This window comes from Salmo salar, chromosome 18, assembly GCF_965601325.2.
Source record: "Salmo salar chromosome 18, fSalSal1, whole genome shotgun sequence".
Classification (NCBI taxonomy): Eukaryota; Metazoa; Chordata; class Actinopteri; order Salmoniformes; family Salmonidae; genus Salmo; species Salmo salar.
In genome coordinates, this window is record NC_138308.1 from 20,345,193 (window position 1) to 20,365,808 (window position 20,616).

The 20,616-nt window shown below is 42.8% G+C and overlaps 1 protein-coding gene across 3 annotated transcripts in view; it reads right to left on the bottom strand.

The window, feature by feature from the left end:
* LOC106577002 (cGMP-dependent protein kinase 1) overlaps positions 1-20,616 on the bottom strand; it is a 144,226-nt gene that overhangs the window by 20,171 nt on the left and 103,439 nt on the right. For 2 of the 3 annotated variants that reach the window (XM_014154633.3, XM_014154632.3), the window contains exons 6-8: positions 18,031-18,108; positions 17,051-17,145; positions 1,148-1,213 (exon numbers count right to left, since the gene is read on the bottom strand). In XM_014154633.3, the coding sequence (XP_014010108.1) occupies positions 1,148-1,213; positions 17,051-17,145; positions 18,031-18,108 (239 nt within the window). Of the gene's footprint in view, positions 1-1,147; positions 1,214-1,546; positions 3,313-17,050; positions 17,146-18,030; positions 18,109-20,616 lie in introns of those variants that run through there. The other variant, XM_014154636.3, reaches the window with a different exon arrangement.

A 20,616-nucleotide genomic window follows, 5' to 3' on the forward strand; every position in this document is an offset into this window, starting at 1 on the left:
GGAGGGACTGGTGCACTTCACAAAATAGATGGCATCATGAGGTAGGACAATTATGTGGATATATTGAAGCAACATCTCAAGACATCAGTCAGGAAGTTAAAGCTTGGTCACAAATGGGTCTTCCAAATGGACAATGACCCCAAGCATACTTCCAAAGTTGTGGCAAAATGGCTTAGGGACAACAAAGTCAAGGTATTGGAGTGGCCATCACAAAGCCCTGACCTTATTCCTATAGAAGATTTGTGAGCAGAACTGAAAAAGGGTGTGCGAGCAAGGAGGCCTACAAACCAGCTCTGTCAGGAGGAATGGGCCAACATTCGCCCAACTTATTATGGGAAGCTTGTGGAAGGCTACCCGAAACGTTTGATACAAGTTAAACAATTTCATTTAAAGGCAATGCTACCAAATACTAATTAAGTGTATGTACACTTCTGACCCACTTGGAATGTGATGAAAGAAATAAAAGCTGAAAAAATAATTCTCTCTACTATTATTCTAACATTTCACATTCTGAAAATAAAGTGGTGATCCTAACTAACCTAAGACAGGGAATGTTTACTAGGATTGACATTTACTAGGAAATGTCAGGAATTGTGAAAAACAGAGTTTAAATGTATTTGGCTAATGTGTATGTAAACTTCTGACTTCAACTGTATCTGTGCTGAAGTTTCCCTCTCACCATTATCCCCTAATTCTCATTATCTCTCTCTTTCCCTCCCTCTCTCTTCCCACCAGAAAGATAGCTAGCAGGCTGCCTGCCACTGCTAACCCCGCATTAGCGGTCTGTGTGACAGAGTGACAGACCATAATAATAATTTCATTCAGATGACTCACTCACTAAGGGTTGCCCATGGGAGGCCTGCTCCATAACAGGGGCTAACCTGATACCACCCAACCCTGCTCTTACATTACAGCTAACTGATATACTGCCTGATGTTAGTAGTGACACAATGAGTGTCCTGTAAGGCTCAGTTGGTAGAGCATGACACTTGCAACATCAGGATTGTGGGTTCAATTGCCATGGCCACTTGTACAAAAAAAAGTTGCTTTGGATAAAAGCTTCTGCCTAATGGCTTATGTTATGTAAGATTCTAGACCAAATTATTAAAACCATTTCAGAATACAAGAGAAGGTTTTGAACACTCACTCTCTGTCGATGACCAGACATGTAACGGCCTCTGCAGCGATGACGTTTGCTGTCCTGATGTCCTCCCTGCAACAGAACACACATATGGTCATTAGTAACAAATATTACACAGAATACAGCAGCACTTTATTTTATTAAACATTAATGACCAGGTATGTGCTTAAAATGACATGGAAAATTAGTTATTACACAATAAAAACATTTTGTTCCACATTTTGATAAATCATTCCAACACCACTTAACAATCAGTAAAATAAAACACAGTATAAAGACATTTGATACATTAAGAAACACAGACTTGCCATAGAAACATTTCATCATAGGATTATCAAGCTTTGTGTTGACAAATACATGGACATTAGCGACAGTAAACGGTACCAAAAGTAAAACCAGCTTTACTCTGTATTGTTAGTGACATCATCGATATCCTCTTCTTCCGAGGACTCGTCTCCCCAGTCGCTCTCAGAGTCTGAGTCGTCCCAGGACTCCATGGCCCCTCCAGTCTAACTAGCACGACCAGTCCTCACACACACACACACACACACACACACACACACACACACACACTCACACACATACACACACTCACACACATACACACTCTACTGAGAACACTCAAATCTACACTTACAGCTGGGAAGGCGAGTCCATGCAAGCTGTCCACACACACTTTAACAGATCTCAGGGTCAAGTGAAGACCACTCTAAGACACACTGAAAGCTAACACTTAATGCGGCAGCTGGAGGAGTCCATACAGTATTCCACTTCATCCAAATTCAGAACAGGAAAACTCTGTTGGCAAAAGATGAGCATACACTAAATACTGTACTGAACAAGTACGGAATCAAGCTTTACTCCGGATCGGTGAGAACGTGTATCAGCATTAGAGCTGTTGACATGTGAGTCAAGTCACACTCTCGTGTCTAAGTAGGGGAGGAATGACCCATATGTTTTAGCTTCTACGCAACCTATTTCACATGGACCGAGGTGACAAGCCCTTCTCATGCCATCTAGCCTCCTCATACACCCCCCCACCACTACCCACTGTCCAAACACACACACACAAACACACACTCCCTATCTCAAAAGGTGACAGCTGCTGGAAACGACAAGGGTTTCACCAGTGGAAAAGAGAGGAGAGGAGGCAACCATTAAGGAGTGTTGGGGCAAAGATGGGCTAAAGAGGAAAGAGAGAGGGTTTTTTCTCACATGGGCATGCACAGGGCATGTGGAGGGAGGGAGGCAGGAGGCTGAAGGGGGTATTAAATTGAACTAAATCCAGTCCCTGAGTGGTACATCCTAGTACTTGCCATCATAAACACCTGCTGGGTGTGAATTGGGACTATGTGCCAAATGTAGCCTCTCTGCCATTGTGCTACTGATGTCAACAGTGTTTTGGCAGATACACCTGCCTCTCAAGAGGACAGGGTACATTGCTTTTTCCATGTCGGAAGAAAGAAACCCCCAACACACACATATACGCATGCACACATTCCACACACACACACACACACACACACACACACACACACACACACACACACACAAAATCTATTTCGCTTTCTATCTCAGATAATGAGCAGAGCCCACAAAGAGACTGAGCTGCTAGCTGTTCACTGTTAAAGGGGCAATCTGCAGTTGCTACATCCATTTTTGGACTTAAGTTAATGACGTGATACCATTGATTCTTGAAAGATATAATTTATAAATGCCTCGTGAGCTTAGTTAAACTGTTGAACCCCATCAGAACCCAAAATCTAATCCTGTTTTACTCCACTGTTTGTAAACAAACACTGTATAGGTGACAACTATACTTTTATATCATGGATGATGGTCAGTCCTTGCATCCATAGCTCTGTCTATGAATTTGATATCCAGCCCCATCCCTCAGCTTTTTACAGAAACAGTGGCAGGGGTGGCTTTGTTATTGTTTCAACTCCGAATTGCCCATTTAAGGGACCTCCAGGGTTTCATATTAGAGGGGGATTTCCATCACCTGCTCTCTTCTTCTCCTTTTGTTGCCGGGGTAACGTTTTTGTTGATATTGACAATACTTGTTGTGAAACTATTTCTGCTGTCTGTTAACCTCTGCTAACAATTGATTTACTCTGATCACCGCACACCTTCACAATTGCTTGTAAACACACACACAGAGAGAGAGAGAGAGAGAGAGAGAGAGAGGAGAGAGAGAGAGAGAGAGAGAGAGAGAGAGAGAGAGAGAGAGAGAGAGAGAGAGAGAGAGAGAGAGAGAGAGAGAGAGTAGTCAAATGTAGCCTCTCTGCCATTGTGCTACATTGTGCTGTTGTCAACAGTGTTTTGGCAGATACACCTGCCTCTCAAGAGGACAGGGTACATTGCTTTTTCCATGTCGGAAGAAAGAAACCCCCAACACACACATGTACGTACGCACGCACACACACATAGATTCGCCGGAGGGGATGGCTGCCGTTTTACTGGCTCCTAACCAACTTTACTATTTTGTTTGTTTTTTCGCATTTTTTGTAAATCATTTTGGACATAATGTTGCTGCTACCGTCTCTTATGACCGAAAAAAGCTTCTGAACATCAGAAAAGTGATTTCTCACCTCGAACTGGACAAAGATTTTTCTTTAATGAGTCCAACGCGAAGAACTTACTGCCTCCCAAGACCAGGCCCTCATCCCCATCATTTGTGTGAAGAAAAGACAGGGGGCGGAGGCCTGGTTGCCTTGTGAGAATTCGTTGGCGAGTGAGTAAACCACCACTACCCTTGGTATTATTGGCCAACGTGCAATCATTGGAAAACAGACTGGATGATCTACGTTTAAGAATATCCTACCAACGGGATATTAAAACCTGTAATAACTGGAATAATATGTTTCACAGAGACTTGGCTGAACAACGACATGGATTATATAGAGCTGGCTGGCTTCTCCGTTTTTCGCCAAGACAGAGCAGCTACGCCTGGTAAGACGAGGGGCGGCGGTGTGTGTCTATTTGTCAATAACAGCTGGTGCGCGATGTCTAATATTAAAGAAGTCTCGTGGTATTGCTCGTCTGAAGTAGAATACCTCATGATAAGCTTTAGCCCACACTATCTACCAAGAGAGTTTATTTTCTATATTATTCGTAGCCGTCTATTTACCACCACAAACTGATGCTGGGACTAAGACCACAGGCCATAAGCAAACAAGAAAATGCTCATCCAGAAGCAGCGCTCCTAGTGGCCGGGGACTTTAATGCAGGCAAACTTAAATCCGTTTGACCTAATTTCTACCAGTATGTCACATGTACAACCAGAGGGGAAAAAACTCTAGACTACCTTTTCTCCACAAACAGAGATGCATACAATGCTCTCCCTTGCCCTCCATTTGCCAAATCTAACCATGATCCTATCCTCCTGATTCCTGCTAACAAGCAAAAACTATAGCAAGAAGTACCAGTGACTCGCTCAATACAGAAGTGGTCAGATGACAGATGCTACGCTACAGGACTGTTTTGCTAGCGCAGACTGGAATATGTTCCGGAATTCATCCAATGGCATTGAGGAGTATACCACCTCAGTCACCTGCTTCATCACTAAGTGCATCGACGACGTCATCCCAACAGTGAGCGTACGTACATATCCCAATCAGAAGCCATAGATTATGGTAAAGGCTAGAGCTTCCGCTTTCAAGGAGCGAGACACGAATCCAGACGCTCATAAGAAATGCCGCTATGCCCTCAGACAAACCATCAAACAGGCAAAGTGTCAATACTAAGATTGAATCCTACTACACCGGCTCTGACGCTCGTCGGATGTGGCAGGGATTGAAAACTATTACAGATTACAAAGGGAAAACCAGCCGCGAGCTGCCCAGTGACGGAACCTACCAGACGAGCTAAATGCCTTTTACACTCGCTCTGAGGCAAGAAACACTGAAGCATGCATGAGAGCACCAGCTGTTCCGGACGACTGTGTGATCACGCTCTCTGTAGCCGATGTGAGCAAGACCTTTAAACAGGTCAACATTCACAAAACCGCGGGGCCAGACGGATTACCAGGACGTGTACTCAAAAGCATGCGCAGACCAACTGGCAAGTGTCTTCACTGACATTTTCAACCTCTCTCTCACCGAGTCTGTAATACCTATATGTTTCAAACAGACCACCATATTCCCTGTGCCCATGATAGTGAAGGTAACCTGCCTAAATGATTACTGCCCCGTAGCACTCACGTCGGTAGCCATGAAGTTCTTTGAAAGGCTGGTCATTGCTCACAACACCATCATGCCAGAAACTCTAGACCCACTCCAATTCGCATACCGCCCCAACAGATCCACACATGACGCAATCTCAATCACACTCCAAACTGCCCTTTCCCACCTGGACAAAATTCTCACATATGTGAGAATGCTGTTCATTGACTACAGCTCAGTGTTCAACACCATAGTGCCCACAAAGCTCTTCACTAAGCTAAGGACCCTGGGACTAAACACCTCCCTCTGCAACTGGATCCTGGACTGCCTGACGGGCCGCCGTCAGGTGGTAAGGGTAGGCAACAACACATCTGCCACGCTGATCCTCAACACTGGGGCCCCTCTGAGGTGTGCACCTAGTCTGTACTCCCTGTTCACCCACAACTGCGTGGCCAAGCACCACTCCAACACCATCATTAAGTTTACTGATGACACAACGGTGGAATGCCTGATCACTGACAACGATGAGACAGCCTATAGGGATGAAGTCAGAGACCTGGCAGTGTGGTGACAGGACAACACCTCTCTCTCAATGTGAGCAAGACAAAGGAGCTGATAGTGGACTATAAGAAAAGGAGGGCCGAACAGGCCCCCATTCTCATCGACGGGACTGAAGTGGAGAGGGTCGAGAGTTTCAAGTTCCTTGGTGTCCACATCACCAACAAAGTATCATTGTCCAACCACACCAAGACAGTTGTGAAGTGGGCACGACAACACCTTTTCCCCCTCAGGAGACATGGGTCCCCAGATCCTCAAAAAGTTCTACAGCTGCAACATTGAGAGCATCCTGACCGGTTGTATCACCGCCTGATATGGCAACTGCTCAGCATCTGACCGGAAGGCGCTACAGAGGGTAGTGCGAACGACCCAGTACATCACTGGGGCCAAGCTTCCTGACATCCAGGACCTATATAAACTCAGCAAAAAAAGAAACGTCCCTTTTTTATGACCCTGTCTTGCAAAGATAATTTGTAAAAATCCAAATAACTTCGTAGATCTTCATTGTAAAGGGTTTAAACACTTTCCCATGCTTGTTTAATGAACCATAAACAATTAATGAACATGCACCTGTGGAATGGTTGTTAACCTGTTGGGTCTAGGGGGCAGCATTTGCACGTCTGGATAAAAAAAATGTACCCGATTTAATCTGGTTACTAATCCTACCCAGTAACTAGAATATGCATATACTTATTATATATGGATAGAAAACACTCTAAAGTTTCCAAAACTGTTTGAATGGTGTCTGTGAGTATAACAGAACTCATTTGGCAGGCAAAACCCTGAGACATTTTCTGACAGGAAGTGGATACCTGATGTGTTGTATTGACTTTAAACCTATCCCATTGAAAAACACAGGGGTTTAGGAATATTTTGGCACTTCCTATTGCTTCCACTAGATGTCACCAGCCTTTACAAAGTGTTTTGAGTCTTCTGGAGGGAGATCTGACCGAACAAGAGCCATGGAACGGTGATGTCCCATTAGACACCTGGCGCGCTAGTTCATGTTGGGTACCCTCGTTCCAATACGTTATAAAAGAGTATGCATTCGTCCACCTTGAATATTATTCATGTTCTGGTTAAAAAAGGCCCTAATGATTTATGCTATACAACGTTTGACATGTTTGAACGAACGGAAATATATTTTTTCCCCTCGTTCATGACGAGAAGTCCGGCTGGCTTACATCATGTGCTAACGAGACGGAGATTTTTGGACATAAATGATGAGCTTTTTTGAACAAAACTACATTCGTTATGGACCTGTGATACCTGGAAGTGACATCTGATGAAGAGAATCAAAGGTAATGGATTATTTACATAGTATTTTCGATTTTAGATCTCCCCAACATGACGTCTAGTCTGTATCGCAACGCGTATTTTTCTGGGCGCAGTGCTCAGATTATTGCAAAGTGTGATTTCCCAGTAAGGTTATTTTTAAATCTGGCAAGTTGATTGCGTTCAAGAGATGTAAATCTATAATTCTTTAAATGACAATATAATATTTTACCAATGTTTTCTAATTTTAATTATTTAATTCTGACGCTGACTTGACTGCCGGTTATTGGAGGGAAACGATTTCCTCAACATCAATGCCATAGTAAAACGCTGTTTTTGTATATAAATATGAACTTGATAGAACTAAAAATGCATGCATTGTCTAACATAATGTCCTAGGAGTGTCATCTGATGGAGATTGTAAAAGGTTAGTGCATCATTTTAGCTGGTTTTATGGTTTTGGTGACCCTGTCTTTGACTTGACAAAACATTACACACAACTCTTGTAAATGTACTGTCCTAACATACTCTAAATTTATGCTTTCGCCGTAAAACCTTTTTGAAATCGTAAAACGTGGTTAGATTAAGGAGATGTTTATCTTTCAAATGGTGTAACATAGTTGTATTTTTGAAAAATTTGAATTTTGACATTTATTTGGATTCAAATTTGCCGCTCTTGAAATGCACCTGCTGTTGATGGAGTGCACCACGGGTGGCACGCTAGCGTCCCACCTAGCCCCAAGAGGTTAAGACACTAACAGCTTTCAGAGGTAGGCAATTAAGGTCACAGTTATAAAAACGTAGGACACTAAAGAGGCCTTTCTACTGACTCTGAAAGACACCAAAAGAAAGATGCCCAGGGTCCCTGCTCATCTGCGTGAATGTGCCGTAGACATGCTGCAAGGAAGCATGAGGACTGCAGATGTGGCCAGGGCAATAAATTGCAATGTCCGTACTGTGAGATGCCTAAGACAGCGTAACAGGGAGACAGGACGGACAGCTGATCATCTTTGCAGTAGCAGACCACATGTAACAACACCTGCACAGGATCGGTACATCCGAACATCACACCTGTGGGACAGGTACAGGATGGCAACAACAACTGCCCGAGTTACACCAGGAACGCACAATCCCTCCATCAGTGCTCAGACTGTCCACAATAGGCTGAGAGAGGCTGGACTGAGGGCTTGTAGGCCTTTTCTAAGGTAGGTCCTCACCAGACATCACCGGTAACAACGTTGCCTATGGGCACAAACCCACTGTCACTGGGCCAGACAGGACAGGCAAAAAGTGCTCTTCACTGACGAGTTGCGGTTTTATTTATATATACTGTATATATATATATATATATATATATATATATATATATATATATATATATATATTTTTTTTTTTTTTTTTTTTTTTTTTTTTTTCACTGACCTGCCTAGATAAATAAAGGTAAAACATTTTTTATATATATATATATATATATATATATATAAATATATATTTTTTTTACCTTTATTTATCTAGGTAGGTCAGTTAAGAACAAATTCTTATTTTCAATGATGGCCTAGGAACAGTTGGTTAACTGCCTTGTTCAGGGACAGAACGACAGATTTTTACCTTGTCAGCTCGGTGATTCAATCATCCAACCTTTCGGTTACCACTCTAACCACTAGGCTACCTGCCGCCCCAGGTAATAAATATTGTCTCACCAGGGGTGATGGTCAGATTCGCGTTTAGGAATAAGCGTTACTCCGAGGCCTGTACTCTGGAGCGGGATCGATTTGGAGGTGGAGGGTCTGTCATGGTCTGGGGCGGTGTGTCATAGCATCATCGGACTGAGCTTGTTGTCATTGCAGGCAATCTCAACGCTGTGCGTTACAGGGAAGACATCCTCCTCCCTCATGTGGTACAATTCCTGCAGGCTCATCCTGACATGACCCTCCAGCATGACAATGCCACCAGCCATATAGTGCTCATTCTGTGCGTGATTTCCCGCAAGACAGGAATGTCAGCGTTCTGCCATTGCCAGCGAAGAGCCCGGATCTCAATCCCATTAAGCACGTCTGGGACCTGTTGGATCGGAGGGTGAGGGCTAGGGCCATTCCCCCCAGAAATGTCCAGGAACTTTGCAGGTGCCTTGGTGGAAGAGTGGGGTAACATCTCACAGCAAGCACTAGCAAATCTGGTGCAGTCCATGAGGAGGAGATGCACTGCAGTACTTAATGCAGCTGGTGGCCACACCAGATACTGACTGTTACTTTTGATTTTGACCCCCTCTTTGTTCAGGGACACCGTATTCCATTTTTGTTAGTCACATGTCTGTGGAACTTGTTCAGGTTATGTCTCAGTTGTTGAATCTTGTTATGTTCAAACAAATATTTACACATGTTAAGTTTGCTGAAAATCAAGGCAGTTGACAGTGAGAGGACGTTTCTTTTTTTGCTGAGTTTACTAGGCGGTGTCAGAGGAACCAGAGCGCCAAGTCTAGGACCAAAACACTCTTCTACCCCCAAGAAAAAAGACTGCTGAACAACTACACTATTCAAATGGCCACCCAGACTATTTACATTGAACACCCCCCACCTCCCCTCACCCGGCTGCTACTCGCGGTTTATTATCTATACATAGTCACTTTACAAATGACCTTGATTAACCTTTACCCCCACACATTGACTCAGTACTGGTACCCCCTGTATATAGCCTCGTTATTGTTATGTACATTTCTTGTGTTACCTTGTGAATGATTCCATTTTTTTTTTAACTTTAGTTAATTTAATAAATATTTTATTAACTCTATTTCTTGAACTGCATTGTTGGTTAAGGGCTTGTAAGTAAGCATTTCACGGTAAGGTTGCTTTCTATCTCAGATAATGAGCAGAGCCTTTTCCTCTAAATGGTACATACACACAGAGACTGAGCTGCTAGCTGCGCTAATTTGCCTCATAAAAGGTGTACAGTTTTTGTATTATTTACACACCATGGTGATTTCCTTTCATTAAGACACCAACAACCCAATACAGCCAGTGTGTGGGATAGATAGATAGATTCACTGTTAAAGGGGCAATCTGCAGTTGCTACATCCATTTTTGGACTTAAGTTAATGACGTGTACCCAATGATTCTTGAAGGATATAATTTATAAATATCTTGTGAGCTTAGTTCAACTGCCGTACCCCACCAGGACCCAAAATATAAGCTTGTTTTACTCCACTGTTTGTAAACTAAGTAAATGTAAACAAACACTGTATAGCCTCAAAACATGGTTACAACTATACTTTTTATATCATGGATGATGGTCAGTCCTTGAATCCATAGCTCTTTCTATGAATTTGAAATCCAGCACCATCACTCAGCTTTTTACAGAAACAGTGGCGGGGATGGCTTTGTTATTGTTTAAACTCCAGATTGCCCATTTAAGAAATATAGGGGGGTCTCCATCACATGCTCTCCTCTTCTCCTTTGGTTGACGGGGTAATGCTTTTGGCTGTCATATTGTTGATATTGACAATAGTAGTTGGAAACTATTTCTGCTGTCTGTTAACCTCTGCAAACAATTGATTTACTCTGATCACCTTCACAATTGCTTGTAAACACACACAGAGAGAGAGCGAGAGAGCGAGAGAGCGAGAGAGCGATAGAGAGAGAAGCTCTGAAATGTCCTTTAGAGCAGCACAGCAGAGACCCGGCCAGCAGTGTACATTTCCAGTCGAGCGTTTGAATTAAACTGGTAATTGGATGGTGATCTGGTGTCCCAAGGAGGGGTTATGAAAATACAGGCTGAGGTGGGACCTGAGACCGGCACCAATCATATTGTTTCCCTTCTCCGTCAACGATGTCACACTCTTTAAATAAGCTCTCATCCTCTACTGACCCTCCTATCAACTCACACACATGAACGCACACGCACAACACACACACTCCCCCGAAGCACAGCACACATCGTCTGAACTGTTGATGGATCTACACCTCAAATGGGAGTTCATACAAGAATGTGACATCAGATACTATGCTGCCCTATCGGGGACAACAACTATGTTTTGAGGTACCTCTGTTCCTAGAACTGCCAACAAGATTTATGTACATGATAGACTATAACCTAAGAGGAGAGTGGAACAATTTCTGTTGCGCCTAAACACGCACACGCATGAAAACACGTGCGCAGGCAGACACACACACACACACACTCCAGTATCATTGCTAAGAACAGAATGTGATGTGCAAATATTGTAACAAAAGATCAAAGTCAGAGTCTTGAGATGTAGCGTGTCCTTCATCACACACGTATTGAGTTTCATAAGCATCGACACACACCATTAACCTCTGATTTAAAACCTAGCTTGAAGCCCCCTGGTCAAAAGCATTCATTGAAGAAGCTGTGGTCTTTATTTCAATTTGGGAGGCATGCTTGACCATCAAAGCAAACGTTGTGCAGACCGCTTTGCTCAAGACGCCCCGAGACAAAGACTTGTTGGTAAATGGTTACAATAATAAGTGAGCACTGCGTCCTTCTGAGGATACATACAGATGGCCTTAGATGTCCTTAGGGAGAATACAAGAGATAGGGAAAATAAACATGATTTTGAAGAAGGTTTTCCCTGAATCTTAAGAGTTATTTACAGCAAACAGACTTTCTAAACTCCATAAAATATTATTCTGAAAGTGTCGCTATGACATATTATTTTAAACAGAAATGTGTACAGATTCTTCTTCTGGGAAAAGCGATGAATCCTATTATAATCAAATGGGTCAGTCCAATCTACGGTATCATTAGCATGACCATCAGAAGAAGGAATGTTTCACTCATTACTGTGAAATGTGGGACACTTTCTTTCTTATATCTGTTTCACATATCGTCTTCCAATGGCAGCAGAGCTACAGTAGCCCTGTCCCATATGTCCCACATACATTTTAATGATGTCATCTTACATCTCTTATGTTCATTAGCTTCAGATAAAGAATAGACCATACTGTACTCAATTTGCTACACTGCATTTGCCATATAATTACCACCTTATGTATGCTGTATTAATATCAGACAATGATCTTATATAACTGTTTGTGTGAGAAATATGACACGCAACAGATGATCTAGACTGGAACATATCTCTCACTCCAAACGGGTAGAGATTTCTCAGTGAATTATTGCTTCCACAGCAATTGGTTGTCTGCATTACTTCTAATCAATACATCAATATGCATTGTAACTGTTTTGCTTCACACAGGTAAATAGAGCTCAATGGGGATTGTTCCTCATTCAGTCACCACAAGATGGTGCTAGCTACATCCCTTACTTTTTACTCACGTGCAGTGTGTGTGTGTGTGTGTGTGTGTGTGTGTGTGTGTGTGTGTGTGTGTGTGTGTGTGTGTGTGTGTGTGTGTGTGTGTGTGTGTGTGTGTGTGTTTGTGTGTTTGTTTGTGTTTGTGTGTGTAAGGGGGGGATCTATGGAAAGTTTGGTTCCTCTTTTGCTATTATCAAACCCACCCAAGGCTGAAACGCACTGGAGACTAACCGGGTGATTCTCATGAAACCAGTTTTAAACATGTCTGTAGCAAATTGAGTTACAAAACCATGATCCATCTGCAAAAATCAACTACCATTCTGAGAACTAAGATGTCTAGTTCTCAGCAAAGTGTGTTATTTTAAATACGTTTTACACTTTAGCCTGAATTTTGTACATTTTCACCCCAAATTCTCATTACTGAAATGCGTCCGGATTATGTTCTCGGGTCATTTCATACAATTTTACTTTAGAAAAACGTAACTTATTTTAATAAAACACAAAATATGTTGTTGTAGTTTGTCCATAAATCATAAAAATTGTATACTAGTTGATAATATTTATTATGTACAAACAGTGTCTGTGGACATCTCATTACGTAACACTTTTTCAAGTTCCTGTAAAAACTCCAATCAGTTTTTTTACAAAGTTGTATTCATCCATGATGCATCATCTAGAGGAGGAGTAGAGGTTAAGTTAAGGAAACTAGGCATATGTAGCGTGTCACTACTTCACAGGAGAGCTGTTTGAACATAAACTTTTTTAAATGCGTTTTTTTTGTCAGAAATGCCTTCTCAAACATATGAACTTTCATGTGCCTTTATAACAAACTTGTATGCCATCTGCAAACACAAATAAAATTGTTAAATTATGAGCCTAGTTGGTTTAGCCACAGAAAAAGTGAGCAACCTTCCCACTAGCCATGAGTTTAGATTTGTCTGCCATATAGCATGCTTCTGTCTATTTGAGCTGGTCAGTATGTCTACGTGATCCTCTCTAATGCAGGCTTTAAAAAACAATTTATCGTGTAGTAAAACTGCATAAGCCTAATGTCAAGGTAAAGTGTACTGTTAGCTAGCTAACGTTAGCTGACTGGCTCACTAGCTAATGTTACGTGTATGCTCTCCACTTTCTGGAGGACCAAGTTTTTAAATCAGTGGAATTCGAGGATGATAGCTAAGGAGAAGGAGAAAACATCTCTTTCCGGATTAAATCTTCAAACTAAGGGCAACCATGGCATCCAACAGGAGATGTGTCCATCCATGATATATACGGGAAAGATAGTCTAGCTAGCTACATTTTCAGACATTCACATTTCTAATTTTGACAGAAAGTGGTTTCATTTCAAGTTAAAGTGTACTGTTAGCTAGCTAACATTAGCTGGCTCGCTAGCTAACGTTATGTGTATGATCTTATTATTCGTATCTCAGAGCCATTTGCTTGACTAGTTATAGCCTAATGTTAGTTAACTAACATTGAACCTGGTTGGTTAGCTACCTGCAGATTCATTCAGGGTAGTAACGTCATGAGTTGGCATTATGATTCATTGTTTACCTAGCATGTCTTAACAAAAGACTCTCGTCTGAGTGTGTCAAAGCGCAGAATAACTGATGAATTTACGAACACTGAACACCCGTTGAATATGGCCGGTGTCAGTAAACGTCGGCAAAATAGCGTAACTAAATTGTTGCCACCAGCACAGTTACAGTCACCAACGATCTGGATAACATGAAAACAGCCTAACCAGCTCTGCTAGGGTGAATGAAATGGTCAGAGTGGGGTGTTCTCTCATTATATGCCTGGAAGTAGCTAGCAAGCTAGCCAATGTTACCCAGTTAGCTTGGGTGCTTGACTGCCGTTGTGAGGTTAAAACGTTCGGATCAACCCTACTCATCGACCAGAGCGTCCAGTGTGTGCTCTGAACGCTCCGAGAGTGAAACGCTCTGAATATACAAACGGACAATCTGACAGCACAGTTGCAGTCACCAATGCTCTGCATAACATAACAGCCTAACCAGCTCTGCTAGGGCAAGTAATGTTCAGTGAGCTGTTCTCTCATTTGTGTCTGGAAGTAGCTAGCAAGTTAGCTTGGGTGCTTGACTGCTGTTGTTTGTACAGAATGCTTGGATCAACCCTTAAAGAGATGGGTGAGACTAAAGCTTAACCTGTTAGGGCTAGGGGGCAGTATTTGCACGGCTGGATAAAAAAAATGTACCCGATTTAATCTGGTTACTAATCCTACCCAGTAACTAGAATATGCATATACTTATTATATATGGATAGAAAACACTCTAAAGTTTCTAAAACTGTTTGAATGGTGTCTGTGAGTATAACAGAACTCATTTGGCAGGCAAAACCCTGAGACATTTTCTGACAGGAAGTGGATACCTGATGTGTTGTATTACCTTTAAACCTATCCCATTGAAAAACACAGGGGCTGAGGAATATTTTGGCACTTCCTATTGCTTCCACTAGATGTCACCAGCCTTTACAAAGTGTTTTGAGTCTTCTGGAGGGAGATCTGACCGAACAAGAGCCATGGAACGATGATGGCCCATTAGACACCTGGCGCGCGAGTTCATGTTGGGTACCCTCGTTCCAATACGTTATAAAAGAGTATGCATTCGTCCACCTTGAATATTATTCATGTTCTGGTTAAAAAAGGCCCTAATGATTTATGCTATACAACGTTTGACATGTTTGAACAAACGTAAATATATTTTTTCCCCTCGTTCATGACGAGAAGTCCGGCTGGCTTAGATCATGTGCTAACAAGACGGAGATTTTTGGACATAAATGATGAGCTTTTTTGAACAAAACTATATTCGTTATGGACCTGTGATACCTGGAAGTGACATCTGATGAAGAGAATCAAAGGTAATGGATTATTTACATAGTATTTTCGATTTTAGATCTCCCCAACATGACGTCTAGTCTGTATCGCAACGCGTATTTTTCTGGGCGCAGTGCTCAGATTATTGCAAAGTGTGATTTCCCAGTAAGGTTATTTTTAAATCTGGCAAGTTGATTGCGTTCAAGAGATGTAAATCTATAATTCTTTAAATGACAATATAATATTTTACCAATGTTTTCTAATTTTAATTATTTAATTTGTGGTGTTGACTTGACTGCCGGTTATTGGAGGGAAACTATTTCCTCAACATCAATGCCATAGTAAAACGCTGTTTTTGGATATAAATCTGAACTTGATAGAACTAAAAATGCATGCATTGTCTAACATAATGTCCTAGGAGTGTCATCTGATGGAGATTGTAAAAGGTTAGTGCATCATTTTAGCTGGTTTTATGGTTTTGGTGACCCTGTCTTTGAATTGACAAAACATTACACACAACTCTTGTAAATGTACTGTCCTAACATACTCTAAATTTATGCTTTCGCCGTAAAACCTTTTTGAAATCGTAAAACGTGGTTAGATTAAGGAGATGTTTATCTTTCAAAGGGTGTAAAATAGTTGTATGTTTGAAAAATTTGAATTTTGACATTTATTTGGATTCAAATTTGCCGCTCTTGAAATGCACCTGCTGTTGATGGAGTGCACCACGGGGGGGACGCTAGCGTCCCACCTAGCCCATAGAGGTTAAGGGGGTGTGAACGATGCTGAATGGGTGTAGACAAAGAAGAGCTCTCCAGTAGCAGTACCAAAACATTCAAAGTCAATTTTCTAAAAAGTGAGTTTACAAGTTTATCAACTTTCAAAGCAAAATTAATTTCCCATTATTCCTGTAGCGTATGATATACAATTTTGTAGCTCTGAGTCTCTACTTTTATCCAATATAAAATCACAATTTCAAATAAGACCGTCACATATGCCTTCAGAATGAGGTTCTTATTCTCAAACACCTCTTTTACCCCACTTGGCATTCTCATTACTGAAACAGCTAAAAAGCTCAAATTAGGGAAAAAGTCTGGTTTAATTTTATTATGTTTTATAATTTCATTTTACATATTTGTCTTTTCAGTGTTATGTTTAATTCAGGCCTTTTCATTAGAGGAGCAATGTTTAAAAATATATTAGAAATTGATTTGTGTATTCCTTTTTTGGACTGTTTTTGGACTGTTGCGGTAGTGGTAAAATGCATAATGTGATCAAAAAAACATAATAATCATTATGAAATACAAGGTAATAAGGAATGAAAAGAAGGCTACGTCAGACATTGGGGTCCTTTGTACAGATGAAGTTCATGAGTACATAACTACAGATAAATACAATGAAGTACATACTGTAAGTACGGTCTTACCCAATACATTTGCGGACAATGATAATGATGCATTGGATTTATACAAACACTTGCTAGGTTCTCAAGGTACTTCACAATGTGTCAGGGGGGAGATCACTCAGGCAATGTGATGCATGTGGTTTATTGGGGGTATGCACATAACAGATATTCTGGTCACAATTCTGATTTCTTCCATTACCACAGAGCACCTGCCTAGAAAGAGGAAGAGGAAAAGAGAATGAAAGGGAGAGAGAGGGTGAGAGAGATGGGCAGGTAGAGAGAAAAAGAAAGAGAAATGGAGGAAAGACAAGGAGGGAAAGAGATAGATAAAGAGAGAGAGAGAAAGAGAGAGGGCAGGGCAAAGAGTGGGAGATAGAAGTGTGAATAGAGGGGTTATCAGTCTTACCCGTGCAGGGCCTTCTCTCCGAACCAGTCTCCTTTCCCCATGCTGCGGAGGTAGACAGGATCCCCGCTGGGCTTGTCTTCCCTGGTCACATTCACCTGGACAAAGGGGTGGGGTGCCACTTTAAATCCATAAGGGGGGAGTGAGCAGTTATACATTCTGAGAGAAGGGACCTATGGGACCATGAGCTGCACTGTAAGTACCACAAACCCTTCTGTAATGGACATTTCTGTAACTGTATGGTTGACTAATCACTACATTATTCAACATCAAAGTGAGGTTAATGCAGAGCAGGGGTGATGGACATATCTGTGCATGCTAAATCTTTGTACATCTTTGATGGACATTATGGTGCTATGGTCTGTGAGGAACCACTAACCAGGTCATTAGCTAGCTGACAACTGAGCGATGGAGGTCCAGCAGAAATGGTCAAAGTGAAGATATAGAAGGTCGTTTGACTTAATTAAGGCTTCTATCTTCATTCATTAGAAGGTTCTATTGCGGTATGACATCACGTCCACCAGAAATACATAGCTAAATCTGAGGGACAGAGTGATAATTCAACTTTTAATATGATCTGGAAGACAAAAAGGGAAAGACAGACCCAGGAAAAGAAACATAAAGAGAGAGAGAGAGAGAGAGAGAGAGAGAGAGAGAGAGAGAGAGAGAGAGAGAGAGAGAGAGAGGAGAGAGAGAGAGAGAGAGAGAGAGAGAGAGAGAGAGAGAGAGAGAGAGAGAGAGAGAGAGAGAGAGAGAGAGAGAGAGAGAGAGAGAGAGAGAGAGAGAGAGAGAGAGAGAGAGAGAGAGAGAGAGAGAGAGAGAGAGAGAGAGAGGTTTGTTCCACTAGTTGAGACAGATGGATACTGTACATCTTGATAATTTGAATGGGGTAAATCGTTGACCTTATCTGGCTCCCTGGCTGGGACAGAAGGTAACATGTCTGGCTGAGAGCCCTATATCAATAATGATGATGAGGGTCTCACCATTCCCTTACTGACAATGAAGAAGGTGTCTCCTGTGGCTCCCTGTCTGACGATGTACTCTCCATCCTCATAGTGTGTCTGGAACCAAAGAGGAGAAGATAAGTGAGAAGGATGAGTCACCCAGGCACCTCTGTCTAATACCCACTTCACCCCAGGGTGAGACACCTTGAACACGTTGCATTGGTGAAAAGGTTTTCCCTCAGTACTGTATCTTAGTTGGGGTGCAGAGTCCCCTGAAGCAACAATCCTTTGAAAGCACACACACATTCACACATACAAGCACATAGGCACAGCCGCACGTGCATGTGCACGCACGTGCACGCACGCTTCATATTCTTCACACTCTCATTTCCTGTTTTTTCTCTTGATTTGAAAGCCTCTCCTTGAACCTCATACACACACACAGGTAGGTGTGTTAACCTGTAAAGACAGGATTATGTGTAACACACTGCCATTTATCCAGGTAAAGATGGTTGAATGTGGTATGTGAGAGTGAGTATCTGGCCTTTGTAAGACAAAGCTGTGACATTTAACTTGTAGAGGGCTCAGCCGATCAATACACTGTGACCAATGTGCCACACCAGACCAACTAAACACACTGCCCATGGAAACAGATGCTGACCTTTGTATATTATGGTCATCCAATCTCAAAACGTAGAGGTTACATTGTCTTCTTGTTGTTCGGTCTAGCAGTCAAATCCTGGGTGGTGTTCTAGCGATCTGCCCCAATATACCTGTTAGCAACAGGGTTTAGATGTGTGCGTTCTTTTACTCATCCATCTAGACACAATACCCCATAATGAAAAGCCAAAACAGGTTTTTAGAAATATTAGCAAATGTATAAAAAAATCCCAAACTGAAATATCACATTTACATAAGTATTCAGACCATTTACTCTGTACTTTGTTGAAGCATCTTTGGCAGCGATGACAGCCTCGAGTCTTCTTGTGTAACCATCTGCGCTGAGAGTCGGGAAGCAAGTTTAGGGAGTGAGTGTCTTAATAAAAATAAACGGAACATAATACATAACAAGAACCTGGAACAACGCACAGACATGGAACAGAAACAGAAACAATGATGCCTGAGGAAGGAACCAAAGGGAGTGACATATATAGGGCAGGTAATCAAGGAAGTGATGGAGTCCAGGTGAGCCTGACGATGCGCAGGAGCACGTAACGATGGTGACAGGTGTGCGCCATAACGAGCAGCCTGGTGACCTAGAGCACACTTGACAGTACCCCCTCTCCGACGAGTGGCTCCAGCCTCAGGAAGCAGACCCAAATGACGATCCCGGGAAAGAGGAGCGGACCGGTCACCTCTGCAGAGGTGCAGGAAACCCGTCAATCTGGCTGAGACGCAGGAGCATGGCAACCTAGAGCGCTGGAGAGAAAACATAACTGATGGTACCCCCTCCCCGGCACGTTCGGCTCCAGCCGCAGGACACCAACCCAAGAAACGATCCTGGGGATCAAGAGTGGACTGGTCACCCCTGCTGAAGCGCGGGAACCTGTCGCCGGCTGGGATGCGGGAACATGACAGACCGGCTGAGACAGGGGAGCCGGGCGATCCAGTTGAGGCATGAGAGCCTGACAAGAGTGGAAGCAGGGGAGCCTGGCGATCTGGCGAAGGCATGAAAGCCAGACGAGCCGGCTGAGGCGGGGGGGCCTGTCGATCCGGATGAGGTACGAGAGCCTGTAGTGGCTCCCTAACCCACGTCATTCCCACTGACACAATTTTTTTTAAATAACACTCCCTGATGCTTCCCTTGGGTGAGGAGGCATTCTGTAACAATGTGCGCTGAGAGTCAGGAAGCAAGTTCAGGGAGTGAGTGTTTTAATAAAAATAAACGGAACATAATACAAAACAAGAACCTCGAACAACGCACAGACATGAAACAGAAACATTGACGCCCGGGGAAGGAACCAAAGGAAGTGACATATATAGGGCAGGTAATCAAGGAAGTGATGGAGTCCAGATGAGTCTGACGACACACAGGTGCGCGTAACAATGGAGACAGGTGTGCGCCATAACGAGCAGCCTGGTGAACTAGAAGCCGGAGAGGGAGCACACGTGACATCTTGTGTATGACGCTACAAGCTTGGCATATCTGTATTTGTTGAGTTTCTCCCATTCTTCTCCACAGATCCTCTCAAGCTCTTTCAGGTTGGATGGGGAGCGTCACTGCACAGCTATTTTCAGGTCTCTCCAGAGATGTTCAATCGGGTTCAAGTCCCGGGCTCTTGCAGGGCAATTCAATGACATTCAGAGACTTGTCCCGAACCCACTCCTGCATTGTCTTGGCTGTGTGCTTAGGGTTGTTGTCCTGTTGGAAGGTGAACCTTCGTCCCAGTCTGAGGTCCTGAGCGCTTTGGAGCAGGTTTTCATCAAGGATCTCTCAGTGTTTTGCTCCATTCGTCTTTCCCTCGATCCTGACTAGTCTCCCAGTCCCTGCCGCTGAAAAACATCCCCACAGCATGATGCTGCCACCACCATGCTTCACCGTAGGGATGGTGCCAGGTTTCCTCCAGACGGGACGCTTGGCATTCAGGCCAAAGAGTTCAATCTTGGTTTCATCAGACAAGATAA